Raw genomic sequence first — 17,231 nt, 5'->3', positions numbered from 1 at the left:
CAAATCAAAAATAGCAACAACAAAAAAAAACTAAACACAAAGTTTCAAATCTCTCTTTGAAAGACAAGTGACATTTTCTGACAGTTTTTTCAACACATACCTAGTAATTGTTTGGGCTGAAAAGTGAAGAGAATTTATGACATACATTGTCCTAGATTTTAAAATGTTAAGATAAAATTTCTGCAGCTTGAAGAAACATTAAAATACTCCCCATCTTCGACAGTATTTCTTTTTGCAGTATCTTGTGATTCAATGCAAACTAATGTCCTGTATGTACCATTTCAACCACATACCAGCATTTTTGCCATTTCTAAATCTCTATCAGTATCAGGAATTGAACCTGCACCTCCAAGGACGGCAGTTGATAGCGCTGTTATACTGTGGAAGTGGACACACATTTTACAAGAAGCAAGACTGACTGCTTTCAATCATTTATTTTTATTAAAAGTAATTGTTGGCCAGTTAGCTGATTTTTTTAAGTTACTTAACATCTTTCTTTCTGATGGTACTGTTTGGAGGAAACTAAACATTTATTTTCAGATGAATTGTGTTATAAAATGTCTTTCCACATTACCCTCTTTCTAGCAGTGAAGTTGGAATTGCACTATAAACACACATACACTTGCAACGTACTACAGTTTAAAAAATCATTATCCCACTCTGGATAGAAATAATACTGTACATTTTTTGTTTTTTGGTAGGATTAATTTTTCTTCTCGTGAATTATTTGAAATAAATTACACATATGAGGTGCCTAATATCAAACATGGACGTGCGCCACCTATATCAAAATTGAGTTAAGGATTGATCCTTATAGCATTTTTAATGCTCTCTCTGAATTAATGGTCCGTGTCTTTCATAAATGAATATTTATACGTAATTTTTAACATAGAAATATGCAGTTTCTTTCATAATTGGACACCTCCAAACGTAGTTTATATCAAAAACGGACATGACCATTTCAGCCAATCATATTGCTACAAGTGACATCAAACTGTCATGGCGACCAGAGAATTCTTATTGACATCTTAAGGAAAAAAGAGGAGGACTGTTTTTTAATGTCCTACGATTGCAAAAAGAACCTCGTTTTGCCAAAATTAAGTGAACTTTCGTCTAATTATTCCAGACAACTCTACTGTTACAATTTGTCTGTTGTAATAGGCACATCTCAAAGCAAACTGCGCCTTGACAATGTGTCTGTTTATACGTGGCTGGAGAATGAGGGAAAGAAATCATCAAACGAAATAGCATCAGCGGTTGTCAATGAGTTACGATCTAATGATTTACAAGGCTTCACTTCAGTCAAGTTGATTGCTGATGGCTGCACCGGCCAAAATATAAACATTAATATGTTGGCGTTGTGTGCACAGTGGCTTACAACGTATGCACCATCCTCTGTTGACAAATTAAAACTGGTATTTCCAGTTACTGGACACTCATATTTGCCTCCAGATAGGATTTTTGGACTCATTGAGAAAGACCTTAAGAAGATGACGACCGTAGTAAGTCCTGATGAATAGATGAATATCTTGAGGTGTTCAAAATGTACGGCACAGTGAAAGTGATTGAACAAACCTTGGAACCACTGAATTGGAAAGAACAAGCACAGATTTATCTGAAATCTGCTAGTCAAGTTCATTTCAAGATTTCACAGTGTAAAAGAATTGTACTCAGTAGCACGAAAAGAGGCAGAGGTAGGTTACTATTTGGAAACAGGTATTGAGCGTAAGATCACGAAAACATGACAGGTAAGTCCAATGTTAATGAATCCTTTACCTACTGATATTGGCTAGAATGTAAACCCACAGAAACTTAAAGATGTTGACAAATTACTAGGAAAGCACTTCGGAAAAGATTGGAAATTAATGCCTCTCTTAAGTGATATGTCGAAGTCATCAATAAGAACATTTGTGGTGAAAATGAACAAGCTGTAATTAATGATTATTTATGAATGTGATTGTTCTGAAGACCCATGCGATGAACCAGAGGTTATTTGCCAAGAAATACAGTGAAGCAAGAACTGAAATGAATGTTTAAAATGTTAACAAAGTATAAGAATAGCCTTATTTCTTTCATATTTTAATTATATTTCTTTTAAAATGGAAGTTTACTTCCGAGTCTTCCTGCAACTTTTTTCTGAATATTGGGATAGTTCGTTTCAAAAGTGGACAATTGCATGGATGTTTGTATCAAAAATGGACAAAAGCCGATCTCGGTTTCAGAAATGGACATCGTCATATTTGAACGTGTTTTACATTGACTTTGACTGAAATTCCTAAGTGTCGACCATGATTTTCTTGTTCATAGGGCTGGAAATACGACACACACAAAATTTTACACATGTAACGGGGATTTAACATAATAAACAAAAATGTGGCTCTACTGAAAAATAAACAAAATGGCTTTTGTCCATGTTTACTAGGCACCTCATATATATGATTTTTCACGAGAGTTTAATCCTGATGTAAACAAATAGGTGGAGCACCTTGGCTTTGCACGTGGACAGAGACGTAGTTGATTGGAGAAGCAACCGTCGCATGAACTCGACTGTATGCGAACTCGAAGGAAATTAGTACGTCGCATTAATTTAATTTTATCTTAGTTTATTACATTTAGATAGTCTGAAAGAGTACGTAATCAAATTAACATATGGTTGTCATATATACCGGTATATATCTAATATGTTTTTAAAATAAAACAGTGATTAAATAATGAGATATGAAGGCAGAAGGCGTGGTGTAATGCAGGAAGTCTTCTCATAGCGAGGGAAAGTCCCAAGCTGTACAGCGTGGAGATAAGGTGTTGCATCTTGCAGCAGCTGTCAGTGTCAGTATTCATAGTGAGAGAAATGGAGCAAGAGGTAGGACCATCGCGTGTAGTGAAGCACAAAAGAGGAAAACCGCTCAGAAGTGTCCATAGGCAGTGCGTTGTGAATGCTTTTAATAAGTGAACAGAATCCAGGTTTAGCCGTAAAAGATGTAGAGAAACTAAGTGCAGAGTTGTGTGGTGTGTCGGCTAGTTCAGTTCATAACATGCGGATAGAGTTTAGAAAGACAGGGAAATTAACAACGCCGGGAAAGGAATGTAAACGACCTCAAAGAGTCGAGAAGTACGACGATATCATCAAAACTGGTATTAGAAGGAAAATTCATTAATTCCTTTTTCGGAATGTACCACCTACTTTACGCAAAGTATTAGACAGTGTGAATAAAGATAAAACTTTACCCACCTTCAGTTTAACTACATTGTACAGACTTTTAAAGGACATAGGGTTCCAGTTTGTTAAAAGAGAACGTAAACCTGTGTTAATGGATAGGGAGGATATTGTATTGTCTTTTTGAGTTGTTTCTTTTCGATAGATGTTGTTACAGAATTATCAACAGTTCCGTCTGACATGTCCAATCATGCTATATGCTCTATCAGGATAGGAACTCTACAAGATAAGAGATATAAATTTATATTCGAAAGTTGGTATTCTATAGGTTACAGTCTACCGGGCAGACATTTCAAACAGCTGTCCTAAGATAAACCTTCCTACGTGTGTAATTTTGTGCTCTAGCCTACGATAGCTTTCTTTCATATTCAGAAATGAATAAATAAATAAATAAATAAATAAATAAATAAATAAATAAATAAATAAATAAATAACGTAGGCCCTAATCTTCAGCAGTAGATGTCCCTTCAAACCCCTCCGTTTAGTTTCACACTGCTCAAAAACTGTTCCTCGTCTATTTTAGGTCATATGCGCAGCACTGTATGTCCAAACACGAGACGTTGACTGGGCGGAGGTCGATTCTACACGCTGAGCGAATCACAACTCTTTCTTTGGCTGAGGCGTGGACATGCCTTGTTTACATCAGGATTAAACTCTCGTGAAAAATCAGATAGTTCTGATCATGACACTAACAAAGCAGCACAGAAAAAGCCACAAAACAAAGCACAGTAACAATCAGAATGACACACCTGCATGTACTAGTTCAGTTCAGATATCCAGCATCTCAATTTGCACTGAGCACGAGGATGGACTTTGCCATTTCCTAGGGGAAAGCGCATTTATCATTCATCTATCATGTGTTACTTTCCTGCAACTCTATGGTTACTGCTTAGAGTACCCAAAAACCTGATTACTAAATTTTTTCTGTGGGCTACCTGAAATAGATAGTTATCTTTATTGGAGTAGTTAAGGCCATCAGGCCTTCTCTTACACTAAACCATAGTCTAGTGGTCGACTTATTGCTAACCCTTGGTGGCAGTAACATCTTCAGAAACAGAATGCAGACAGTAAATTGGGCTGCATTTGTTAAAAATAGAGAGGAAAAGAGACTTTCTAGAACTAGAACTCAAAAGCTATGCACATACTAGAATAAAACAGTTAAGAATTTCATTTTTTCAGTCTTTGGTGTTAACTGATGTTCTCTACTTCTGTTTATTACATAGTCAATACTAGTAATACATATCTTTGAAAATACTGTATTAAGTACTGTAATGATTGATTTTATTTGTTTTACAGCCATATTTACTTGCATATTAGTCTCCTTTTTTCCCCACTTTTATAGCCAAAAATGTAAAGGGGGGTTCAATATGCGATAACCTCAAATTTTGTGCAGTGAACACATAACTTCTAGGTTACAAAGAGCTATAAATTGTACATGTAAACATTTCACACTGTTCTTCAACAAACCTATGAATGTATTTGAGTTATACTGGCTATTTTCGTTGGAAGCAGTATTTCTAAATGTAAAAAGTCAATAAATGGTGAACACAACTTTTAGGCCTACATATAAAGTAAATATATTCCGTTTTAGTTACATATCACGTCATTCGTTTCATCATTCCTCTGATGAGGTCGATGTCAGGAAGGACATGCGGTTGTAAAAACTTGCTGCGAAGATTGAATATTGATACAAAATAACTCAATGGCCAGTCATTTTTCTGTCAGTTGAGCAGTAGGCCTACCACACAGTAAACCTGATTACTGCTTTCATTTCAATTGTTTGCACTGCTAACTTCCCTGCTACTGGTGTGTCATCATTCCAAGTAATGTCATCTTCACTGCTACCTCGCCAGCCATGCACTGCGATCGAGACAGAGAGCATTCGAGGTCCCGTCTTTTTGAACCAGAGTCCAAACTGTGTGAAGCTACTCCTAAGTGGTTTCTGGAGATGGTCTCTGATATTCTCAGCTGGTGTATGTGTAGCAGAAGCCACACGTTATGAATAAAGCAGTGTTGTTGAAAGCATGCCAAGCCACCAGCTGATAACTAGTGTATGTTACGAGTTATATTTCCGAATGTAATACATACTGACTGGAAGCATTCTTTTGATAACTGCGGCTGTTGAATGCCAGACCTTTGTTTTTAAGTATATTTCATGCTTGTTCTCTACATTTACCACACCAGGATTTACCTAAACAGCTGTAAATGAGATAAGAGAGACCGCATTGTTTAGTTTACGTGTAGTATCGCCCAGATAGTGCCAAAAGTTCCACTACGGAAGGAATAAAAATAGATAACAAGAAGGTTTGCTGCATTTATGGATATCTACAGGTGTGGTGGTAATGCGTTTTATTATAATGTTTAATTTCGTACATTCGTTGTCTCCCATTTTTTATTAATGCACACCCTAGTATGTTTTGTTTGGTGTCTCTGAAAATCTTTGAAAGTAAGTGTGGACATTAAAAAATCAGTATTGTTATTATTATTATTATTATTATTATTATTATTATTATTATTATTTGTTAAGTATGTTGGCGAGTAAAACAATTGTGATTGGATTGTTTTTATCACGTGTTAAACCTACTTCTCTCCCAAAAAATCCTATATTGGCCCAAGTTATGAGATTTTAAACGATCACTTTGTTAATGATCTCGCCTGCCTATATAAATAGGCCTAGCAACAACCGTGAATATTTCTTAAGTAAAGTAAACTCGTTTCCTCATCCCGAGGTGGTGCAGCTCTTTTTTAGACAGGCCCCCGGTGGAAGAGAGTTACATGTACCATTTTTATTGCAAATCAACCTTCATGTCATTCATTAATCTCTGGCAATACGGTGCCGGGAATCGAACTCGGGCTACCAAGAACGGCAGCTAATTGTGCTCACCATTAGGCTGGCGAACATTCTTAACTACGAAATACAGACACATACAGTAAAACCTCGTTAATTCAAAGTCGTTGGGACTCAAAAATCGGACTTCGAATTACGTGATTTCGAATTAACCGCCAATTCGCAATTCAGAAGTACCAACCCTTGCCGCGTTACAAAATATTTTATGGCCCGTTACTGCATGCAGTTAACCTTGATTCACAATTTATACCCTTCAAATGCCATGAAAAAAGAACTATTTCGAAAATGTATCCAAGAAGGTGCATTTACAGTATTCAAGTAATGCACTCGGATATCTCGCATGCAAACATAACCTCACGCAACGAAAGAAAGAAAAGAAAAAAAGCACGATTCAAAGACGAGGAGAAATCTATGCTGGCTCCCATGTGCGAGTGCTTTATTAATTGAATTACTATACTGTATGCATTTTAGATGCCTTGTATTTACAAAGGAAGTATGGAGTCTTGGTTGTAGGCAGCTCCACATCGTTCATAAATAAACCAGCCCTCATGGATAATAAGATTTATTTACACCACACACAGTTTTAGTACACCTATGCATGTGAGATAGGTTACACTGATTACACCAACAAGACACAAACAGGCGTGATGCTCATGCTCACTCCACGCAGCCGAATGACGCTAGTTTAGCAAGCTATACCCTGATGCAATGCTGCATCGTGCACAAGGGTGTGTTCTGTATGTGGGGTGAGTTCATTCTTCCTGATGCCGCCACATCACCCCCCCCACGGAGAAGGAAAGTTCACAAATCGAATGGACGGGCAAAGCGAACTCTGCATCCTGATCGTGTTGTGTACTTTCTGGGTGGTGATGACGCATCAGGTAAGTCAGGTGTAAAAGAAGTGCTAGGTTGACTGGGTGAAATGGGGGTAGCAGATGTGTCAGGTGTGTTGGTGCGGGTAGGAACAGCAAGGTTTGTTTCTATGTATGCAGGTTTCACACGGTCTGTACTCACTACTACTTCCTTGTTTCCGATCATTAGCGTCAAAGTCTTCTCATTACGGCTGACTACAGGGTAAGGACCAGAGTATGGGGGTTGCAAGGGAGGCTTCACATGATCAACTCTCAGGAAAACATGGGAGGCAGTTGCCAAGTCTTTGAAGACGAATATTTTCTCTTGACTATGGCGGGAGGCAGGAACAGGTCTTAGTTCGGCCATTACCTTCCTTAGGTGATTTACAAAATCCGCAGGGTCAAGTGGAGTAGGAGAACTGGGCGAAGAAGTAACCATTTCTCCAGGGAGGCGTAGAGGCGGGGGAAGCTTTCAGATCTTCCTTTAGAACCGCACGCATGCCAAGTAACACTAGGGGTAAGGCTTTTATCCACGTTGCACTATGACACATCAGAGAAGCTTTTAGCTGTCTATGAAGACGCTCCACCATACCGTTAGCGGATGGGTGGTAGCTGGTTGTACGGATTTTTGTTGTACCAAATTGTGTCATAAGTCTGCGAAAGAGTGTAGACTCGAATTGTCTTCCTTGGTCAGTAGTTATACGAGTTGGGAGACCAAATCGGGAGATCCAACCACTTATTAGCGTATCGGCTGTTTCTTCGGCAGTGATGCTGTGCATCGGCCATGCCTCTGGCCAGCGAGTAAATCTGTCAACAGCAGTGAGGATATAATTATAGCCTTCGCAGACAGGCAGTGGACCAACAATATCCAAGTGAATGTGGCTGAAACGGCCTGTGGGTGCTCCGAAATTCCCCAAAGGAGATATATTATGCCTCGTCACTTTATTGCGTTGACAGGACAAACAAGCACGAGTCCAGGCACGAGTGTCTTTCTGAATAGATGGCCAAACAAATCTATCTGAGACTAGACGAGAGGTGGCTCGAATACCTGGGTGGCTTAAGTTATGGAGCTTGTCAAAGAACTTGCGTCGAAAAGGAAGTGTCAGGAACGGACGAGGTTTTCCTGTTGATGTATCGCATACAATGGTAGTCGTGGTGCCCGGAAGGGTTACTTTTTCTAATGTCAGCGACGTACCACCATGCAGTAAGGCTTTGAGTTCGTCATCGTCCGCTTGGGATCGAGCCAGCGCAGCGTAGTCATCTTCTAGTGAGATGGCTTCAACACGAGACATTGTATCGGCGACAACGTTATCTGCTCCCTTTATATGCTGAATATCAGTTGTGAACTGGGATATGAAGGACAGCTGATTTAGTTGGGCTGGGGGTAGTTTTTCTCTGCGTTGAGAAAATGCATAAAGCAGTGTCTTGTGGTCCGTATATATGGTGCATTGTTTTGCTTCCAGTATATAGCGGAAATGCTGGACAGCCTCGTACACAGCTAACAGTTCCCTGTAATAGGCCGGCCATGTTGTTTGACGCGCTGAAAGCTTCTTACTGAAAAATGCTAGGGGCTGCCAATGGTGTCCAACTTTCTGTTGCATACACGCTCCAACTTGAGTATTTGATGCATCGGTAAAGAGACCTAGAGGCACATCTGGCAATGGATGAGCGAGTTGAGTGGTTAGCGCTAGGCTTTCTTTGCATTCGTGGAAAGCACGTTGCAATTCTGGAGTCCAGGGGACAGGTTTAGAACCCTTAAGCTTAGAATTGGCTAGGACGTTCACCAACGGCGCCTGCAATTCAGCCGCATGTGGTAGGAAACGTCTGTAGAAGTTGACCATGCCCAGGAACCGGCGGAGGCCCTGGACAGTCTTCGGTAGAGGGTATTCCAAGAGAGACTGGATTCTCTCTGGTGGAGGTTTTGTACCGTCCTTTGAGAGCCGATAGCCCAAGAAGGTCACCTCACTTGCACCTAATACGCACTTGGATGGATTTATGACTACACCGTAATCAGCTAATCTCTGGAAAAGTATGTGGAGATGGTGCATATGCTCTTCAGCATCCCGTGAGAACACCAGGATATCGTCGATATACGGGAAACAGAAGTTTAAATCTCTAGTGACCTCATCCATAAAACGCTGGAAAGTTTGTCCAGCATTTCGTAACCCAAACGACATATAGGGAAATTCAAACAGCCCAAAAGGGGTTGTTATGGCTGTTTTGCAAATGTCTCTGGGGTGAATTGGAATCTGTTGGTAGGCCTTGATAAGGTCAACTGTACTGAAAATGGTTGACCCAGCAATGTTATGGCAAAAATCTCCTATGTGTCGTACCGGGTAGCGGTCGGATATTGTTCTTGCATTCACTGCCCGGTAATCGCCACATGGACGCCATGAGTTGTCCCGCTTAGGTGCAAGGTGCAAGGGTGAGGACCAGGGACTATTAGAAGGTCTCGCTGTACCACACCTTACCATGTCCTCGAATTCTTTCTTCGCTATCTGCAATTTTTGGGGTCCTAGACGACGAGGTCGACAAGAGACTGGTGGGCCTTCGGTTGTCCTAATGTGATGTACAGTATTGTGTTTAATATCACGTTGGATCCCAGGTGGGCGAAAAATGGACTGAAACTCAGCGAGCAACATGCTGAAAGGTGAGTCGGTGGATACTGCAGCAGTCTTTACGCTGGCCTGTTCGATAGAGGCTACAGATGCCTTAACGTGTAGGCCGGTGGTGCCGTCGAGGAGGCATCTGTTACGGCAGTCAGGGAGTAAGTTATAGTAAGCCAGAAAATCAGAACCAATGATGGCTGTGCTAACATCAGCAATGACAAATTGCCAACGAAAGTCACGACGTAAACCAAGGTTGAGGTTCATGGAAAGGCTACCATATGTCCTGATTGTACTACCGTTTGCAGCGCTCAGCTCATACCCAGAAGCTTTGCAAGTGCTTCCCAGAAGCTTACGCGGGAAACAGCAAAGGTCAGATCCGGTGTCAATCAGAAATTTTGCTTTGGTATTCTGATCAAAAATAAATAGACGGCGGCCCGAAGTAGAACAGACAGTTGCCGTCTTCACTGGCTGTTCGTTCCGTTTTCCGCCTGCCAGGAACAGGGACTAGTACATTTTACAGCTTTATCTTGGAACTTTTTGTGGTACCAACAAAGCCGGCTCTGTGGAGTAAGGGAACGGTCACGGCTTTTAGATCTCCTTTTACTGTGACTCCTGCCTCGGGGCTGGTTACGGGCCAGGGCATCGACTTTACGTGTCAATTCCTCCAACTGGGCAGCTACAGTATTCGGCGCAGCTGTAGCATGTACGGCCAAGTGGCTATATGGTGGTGTGACAGTAGGTGAAAGTTCCAAGATCTTGTCTGCAAGCTCTGCTATATCAGCTAGAGGCATTAACTGGGCTGCTATTATAGCCTGCAAGTGCTGGGGTAGTCGACGCATGAAAAGTTGTTTTAATATACTTTCGTCATGAAGTGAGCTACCGGCTAATGACTTTAAGTGACATAAAAATTGTGATGGTTTCCTATCACCGAGTTCTTCGTCGCCAAGAAGTTGGCGAACTCGTTGCTCTTCGGATACGGAAAGACGACGGACTAGTTCAGATTTTAGTTTTTCGTAACGTCCTGTGGTAGGAGGGTTAATGACAATGTCTTCTACCTCGGCTATGACCTTGGTGTCAAGCTGTGAAATTACATTATCAAATTTAGTCTGGTCGGCCGTGATGCCTGCGAGCCTGAATTGAGTCTCAACCTGGGCGAACCAAACAGTTGGTCTGTCATACCAAAACGGTGGTAGCTTTGCAGAGATTTTGGCAACTTGGCCAACATTGCTAGATGTAGCATCGGTACCAGTAGACTCATGCTCCTGGAGCCGGGCTAGTAATGCTTCGTTCTGCTCTTGCAAAGGCTTCGTCAAAGCAATAAGTTGTTGGAGTTGGTTCTGCAAGTTGTTATTTTGTTCCTCCAAAGCTTTTAATCGATCCTCCGCCATAATCAAGATGGGTACACAATACAAGGGCAAGGAGAAAAAGAATTCTGAAAATACCGGACAAGGTGACAAAGAAGTAGTCAGAGGTATGATGTGTAGTTGTGTGTGTAAGTGAATGAAGATGTGAGGATGAGCAACACAAGCACAAATTTACAAATGGTTTGAAACAATCTTATAGGTTAGCTGGAAAAGAAATATTATGCAGGTAGGCCTAGCATATGATAAGAGATTCACAAACATATAAACTATAAGTTAACAAAATAATCTTGCAGATGTTACACACTGATTTTGGTTATAAATGAAAATATTAAGCATAAACCGTGGGTTCCAATGTCCATTTTAAGTCTTGAGGAATGTCCATATAATGCAACTGTATGTTATACCTGTAATGTAACAACTTAGAAACCACTAAAAGGCACGATTACGATTTATTTATATATATATATATATATATATAGTACAACAATTCAAGCAGTTGTAATGCATGAGAAGTAGGTTATTTTAAAGTAATTTTACTTGTTTGAACAGCAAATAAGGTAGGCCTATGTTGTGGAGTAGTCTGTATCTTAGGCCTTAATTAGCAAAAAGAGAAAGAAAATTGCACAGAAGATTGCTGAATTACGTACATCAATTTAACACCAAGATTGTAACTATGGTTAGAAAACTAGGTACTGTCCATTGTAGGCCTATACATTTCTTTGTGATGTTCGTACAACTTCACAACGAATTTATGTTGTGAATAATTTGCAATATTCCGGAACAAGTAAAACGTAGGTTATATACATACAAGTTTTTAGATGATATGTTGCGTTCTTGAAGAGTAGCAGATGCGGCGTAACAAAGAGAAGTGGCGTAAAGTTGCCGCGTGCGGACTGAAGCGATGCGTATCACCGACGGCCGTTAGGATTCTGGCGACTGTTTTTGTCGTTTGTCGAATTGGTTTCATACTCGGAAGAGGTGGTAGTTCCAATGAAGTAAACAGTCTAATGCCTCTTTGAAATAAAGTGTGGTAACATACCGTGATCTGTGGTGAAGCACGTGGTCCAAGATAGGTTATGGTATGAGCGTGTTCTCCATACTCGGGGTCACCATTTATGGAGTCTTGGTTGTAGGCAGCTCCACATCGTTCATAAATAAACCAGCCCTCATGGATAATAAGATTTATTTACACCACACACAGTTTTAGTACACCTATGCATGTGAGATAGGTTACACTGACTACACCAACAAGACACAAACAGGCGTGATGCTCATGCTCACTCCACGCAGCCGAATGACGCTAGTTTAGCAAGCTATACCCTGATGCAATGTTGCATCGTGCACAAGGGTGTGTTCTGTATGTGGGGCGAGTTCATTCTTCCTGATGCCGCCACAGAAGTACCCGATGCCCTTAAAATCAAACTTTTCTATGACTCTATCCTTGTACGATTTCCCGCCATGGCTCTTCTCTCGTACTTCAGAAATGTAAACACTTGCCGCGTCACAAAATATTCTAAGACCCATTAATACATGCAATCGCCTCAGTTCACAGTTTAAACCTTTCAAATGCCATGGAAAAAACTATTTCCGAAATGTATCCAACAAGGTGCATTTACAATGTTCAAATAATGCACTTGGATAAATCATTGACAAACATAACCTCACGCAATGAAAGAAACAAAAAATCACACAATTCAAAGACGAGGATAAATTATGCCAGTCCCCCTGTGCAAATGCATTATTTTTCAGATTTCTGTACTGTTTGCATTTTTAGATGCTTTGTACTGGCATGGAAAGTGCCTGACGCCCTTAAAACATTGTGGTTCATCGAACTTTCCTATGACGAGGGGATAAAGTCTCTCGCTTCCATCCCATGTGCATTGCAACGCACTACTATGACCCATTTAAAACCATAAGATCGTTTGGGCTTGCATTAAAATAAAGCAATGCAGTTTCACCGGCAATGACAATATTGTTCGGTGCCTATGAATTTATTATATGAGCTACGTTTTTTCGTCAACTGTCGGCATCGCCAGTGTTCGCGGATTCTGTTTTTCCGCACACTTCCTATTGCGTGATATTACAGCATTTCTTAAAAGGTTGAATACAAAAGAATTCCGATTTCATTCTACTTAGCAATCATGAAGTGCACTGTAGACCCACCGAAGTGAGTGTAAGTGCGGAAAGCTACCCTTCCACGTTCCGGAATGCGCGTTCTATTATGATGTAGAGCGAATAAATTTTGAATTGAAATTACTCTGTAAAATACTATTGTTTTAAAATGTAAAGGCAGTTTCGAATTAAAAGTTTGAATTTCGGTAATGGGGCTTCGAATTATGAATTATCCGTATTTCGAATTGAACAATTTAAATAACATGCAAAACTGTATCTCATGTTTTCGGGAACGAGAGCTGCTTCGAATTAGGCGGGATTTCGAATTAACCGATTTCGAATTATCGAGGTTCTACTGTATACATGACTGATGTGTGCTTTCAATGCGCGGTTCAGACAAGAAACTATTCACCTATTTGTGCGACGTCATCAGAGCTGCAACTAGGCCTACGCTATGGAGGCAGACATTTCTTAACTACGAAACACAGATGTACCGCATGACTTTGACACGTATTTTCATTGCGTGGGTCATACGGAAGAAACTATTCACAAATTTGTGTGATGTCATCAGAGTTGCATAAGGCTTGTAGCCGCTTCGAAGCGGAAGCCGAATTACGTTGGTGGTCTTATATGCAAGATTTATTTTCATTTTTTCGTCTTGAAAAGCCAAGGGGGTCTAATACGCGAGGGGGGCGGGTCTAATACACGAGTAAATACGGCAGTAATACATATCGTTGAAAATACTGTATTAAGTACTGTAATGATTGATTTTAATGTGGATTTTATTTCTTTTACAGAAAGATGAAAATCTTCAGAAAGCTGCTGAAATCTTACAAAAATGGAAATCGAGTTCATGATTCACTTCATAGGTGATTGTATTGTCAAAGCTTTAAAGAATTACAGTTTATGTGTGATATAAAATGTTATTATTGATTGTATAGAATGAAGTCCTGTGTTTCAAGACCATCATGTACTTATTCTTTTCCCATACTGAATGGTGGACAAAACTGAGTCACGACTGAGAAACAATATGGGACCTATGTTAACTATGTAGCCTACCTGATTTAAGTGAAAGGTTCTTATACAAGTTCATAATAAGATTATGAATCACCCTCCATAGGAATTTACCTGTGACAAAATGTGTGTGATTGGGCGAGTTGGCCATGCGGTTAGGGGTACGCAGCTGTGAGCTTGCACCCGGGAGGTAGTGGGTTCGAACCCCACTGTCGGCAGCCCTAAAGATGGTTTTCCGTGGTTTCCCATTTTCACACCAGGCAAATGCTGGGGCTGTACCTTAATTAAGGCCACGACCACGTCCTTCCCACTCCTAGCCTTTAATATCCAATCATCGTCATAAGACCTTTCTGTGTCAGTGCGACAAAAAACGAATTGTAAAAAAAAAAATTTAAAAAAATGTGTGTGGGGTTGTGAGCTGAGTTAGGGCCTTGCCTCCACTTACTTTAGTAAAGATTTCTCTTGTTCGTCTATATTAGATCTTGTCTCCTTTGATGAGCTCTTGGTCTCTTCAGCACTATATTTACACATTCAAAGATCTGTGTAGCATTTACCTTTCATGTGGGAGATGATGGGTTTGAACCCTACTATTGGCAGCTCTGAAGATGGTTTCCCTGTTTCACATCAGATAAATACTGAGGCTGTACCATAATTCACATTATCAAAAACATGTCTGAGTTGGTGCATCATTAAACCACTAGCAAAAAAATTCAAGGATAATTGTTCTTTTTTTTACCTTTTCTTTTTCCTCTTGACTCATATGGCGAAGGGTTGATGTCAAACGTACCTAAACAATAATTCCTTTTTATTCCCCTTATTCAGCATTAATTGTATCAATCTGTTGTTAATTTTTTCTTCTCGAAGTAAATATCTCCTAGAAATAAAATTATCATTCTTACTTGGTTTCTGGATTCAATTCCTGTCCCACAATTATAACTGACTATTTATTTACGTCCCACAATTATGGACTGCCATGTGTATGTTTGCATATATATTTTAAAAATATAAATGAAAATGAACCATCACAACCTAAAAGTACATCCTCGAATCTATCCTTTTAGAAAACATACCTAAAGCTTCAGAAAGTGTCACATTTCTATCTGGCAATGGAGGTTGCTGGTTGCTCAACATAGTGTCACGTTGACTGCACAACTGTATTTTTATAGTCTGTTACATTAAAGACTGAGAAAAAACTAAAACTTACTGTGTCAGACATTAAATATTTTACAGATACATTTTCTAAAGAAGGAACTCTTTTTTGCCTTCTTTACCGGGTGAGTTGGCCGTGCGGTTAGGAGTGTGCGCCTGTGAGCTTGCATCTGGGAGATAGTGGGTTTGAACCCCACTGTCGGCAGCCTTGAAGATGGTTTTCCGTGGTTTCCCATTTTCACACCTTAATTAAGGTCACAGCCGCTTCCTTCCCATTCCTTGGCCTTTCCTATCCCATCGTTGCCATAAGACCTATTTGTGTCTGTGCGACGTAAAGCAAATAGCAAAAAAATTTACCTTCTTAAATTTGATATAGAGTATTATAGTTCAGGTTAATTTATTAAAACTTTGTGAAGGATTTCTGGTGCTCTACATAGAATTCAACTTGGAAGTTTTCGGTTGAAATCAGAATTACAAGCTTTGCCTGATAGTTGTGATTGGTGGTAATTATTGTTTAAAGTGACAAAACCATGAGATTATCAGCTCAATTATTTGACTATGAATTGTTGAATCTCTCTCTTGTATGCTGGAGATGGTCAGGCCAACTTATCTTTTAACGAAATGTCATTATGTACTCCTTCCTTGTTATAGAAAGGTATGTATTCAAGATTTTACTCAGGTTGCTGGAAGGTTTCCTATTTGTTCCCTATTCCTATTTCTTTGGGTGATCAGTGATTTGATTCTATATTAAAATTCAAATCATTTACTTTTTTTTTTTTTTTAAGTAAACATTTAAACAGGTCTTCGATAGCCTAATTACAAAATGGGTAAATATTTACCATATGGGAACGTTGTTGCACCTGCGAAAATATATTTTGTTAATAATATCAAAGAATCCTCATTCTTAATTATATACGGTATATGCTGCGGGTCAGTATTCTCCAACTTGCAGTTTTGTGGGTGGGTGCAGCGACTATATATCAGTTGTATTGATCTTACCCCAAGATTAAAATTGAGCAAGTTTTAAAAATTTCAACTGGGACTTCCTTCTGTGCAATTTATTGCATATTTTTATATTAGCATTTTTTAAACTCTGTACTGTACTGTTATTTACATGTGATAAATGTAAAAATGTCAAATTAAGGTGCTAATAAAAAGAATTTTTGGGATATGCTTACATGTAGAACTAGTTTTTTTAAACCTCTATTCTCATTTAGGTTTACTGTACATACATACATACATACATACATACATACATACATACATACATACATACATACATACATACATACATACATACATACATACATACATACATACATACATACATACATACATGCATGCATCATCATTATAGACCATTATGCCTTTCAGTGTTCAGTCTACAATTTACAATTTACTACATGTCCTCTGTTTGCACCTAGTGCTGTGGCCTCATTTAGTTCTATACCTCTTAAATGGTTAGAAACTGAGTCTAACTATCGTCGTCTTGGTCTCCCTCTACTTCTCTTACCCTCCATAACAGAGTCCATTATTCTGCTAGGTAACCTATCCTCCGCCGTTCGCCTCACTAGGTTTACTGTAGGCTACTTCATTTTTAATGTCTTCTGCTGAAGACCAGTAAACTCCTACTTTCTTGGAATTACTGGTGCTAATATACACATCTTAATGGTTCTATCGGTAAGCTAACCTCCGTTTAAAAAATATTACTAAAATTTATTAGGATCAACCTATCAATACAGTTGAGTTCCTAAAGTTAGGATTTACATCTTATTATGCTAAAATTTGAAGGGACATGTTTTGTCTGTTATAAGGGCATCATCAGCCTTTTAACACTCGTACCTAAAAGATAAAAATCAGGATCCTGATTGTTTTGACCAAAACAATCAATTGGTTAATTGTTATGAGTTTTTAATCAATAATTTACAGTTAAAGCTTGTTTAAAATGTTGCGAAGAAATGAATAATGTTGGTATGATAGTTCACTGGTGATTTTAATCTATATATATAAAATAAGAGATTTGTCTGTACATTGATCAGAATTTGAAAAGAATGGTATTTCTGTATCGGC

At 39.3% G+C, this 17,231-nt stretch overlaps 1 protein-coding gene across 2 annotated transcripts in view; it reads left to right on the top strand.

Annotated features, from left to right (window-relative positions):
- The window catches only part of Kyat (Kynurenine aminotransferase), a 157,461-nt gene extending 142,061 nt beyond the window's left edge, over positions 1 to 15,400 (top strand). For both annotated transcript variants that reach the window (XM_067138480.2, XM_067138481.2), the window contains exon 9: positions 13,796 to 15,400. In XM_067138480.2, the coding sequence (XP_066994581.1) occupies positions 13,796 to 13,855 (60 nt within the window). In that variant the 3' untranslated portion in view covers positions 13,856 to 15,400. The remainder of the gene's footprint in view (positions 1 to 13,795) is intronic.
- Positions 15,401 to 17,231: the final 1,831 nt, after the last annotated feature.

Source organism: Anabrus simplex, chromosome 1 (assembly GCF_040414725.1).
Source record: "Anabrus simplex isolate iqAnaSimp1 chromosome 1, ASM4041472v1, whole genome shotgun sequence".
In the NCBI taxonomy this organism is placed as follows: domain Eukaryota; kingdom Metazoa; phylum Arthropoda; class Insecta; order Orthoptera; family Tettigoniidae; genus Anabrus; species Anabrus simplex.
The sequence above is the reverse complement of the archived record's forward strand: the minus strand, read 5'-3'. Positions and strand labels throughout refer to the sequence as shown.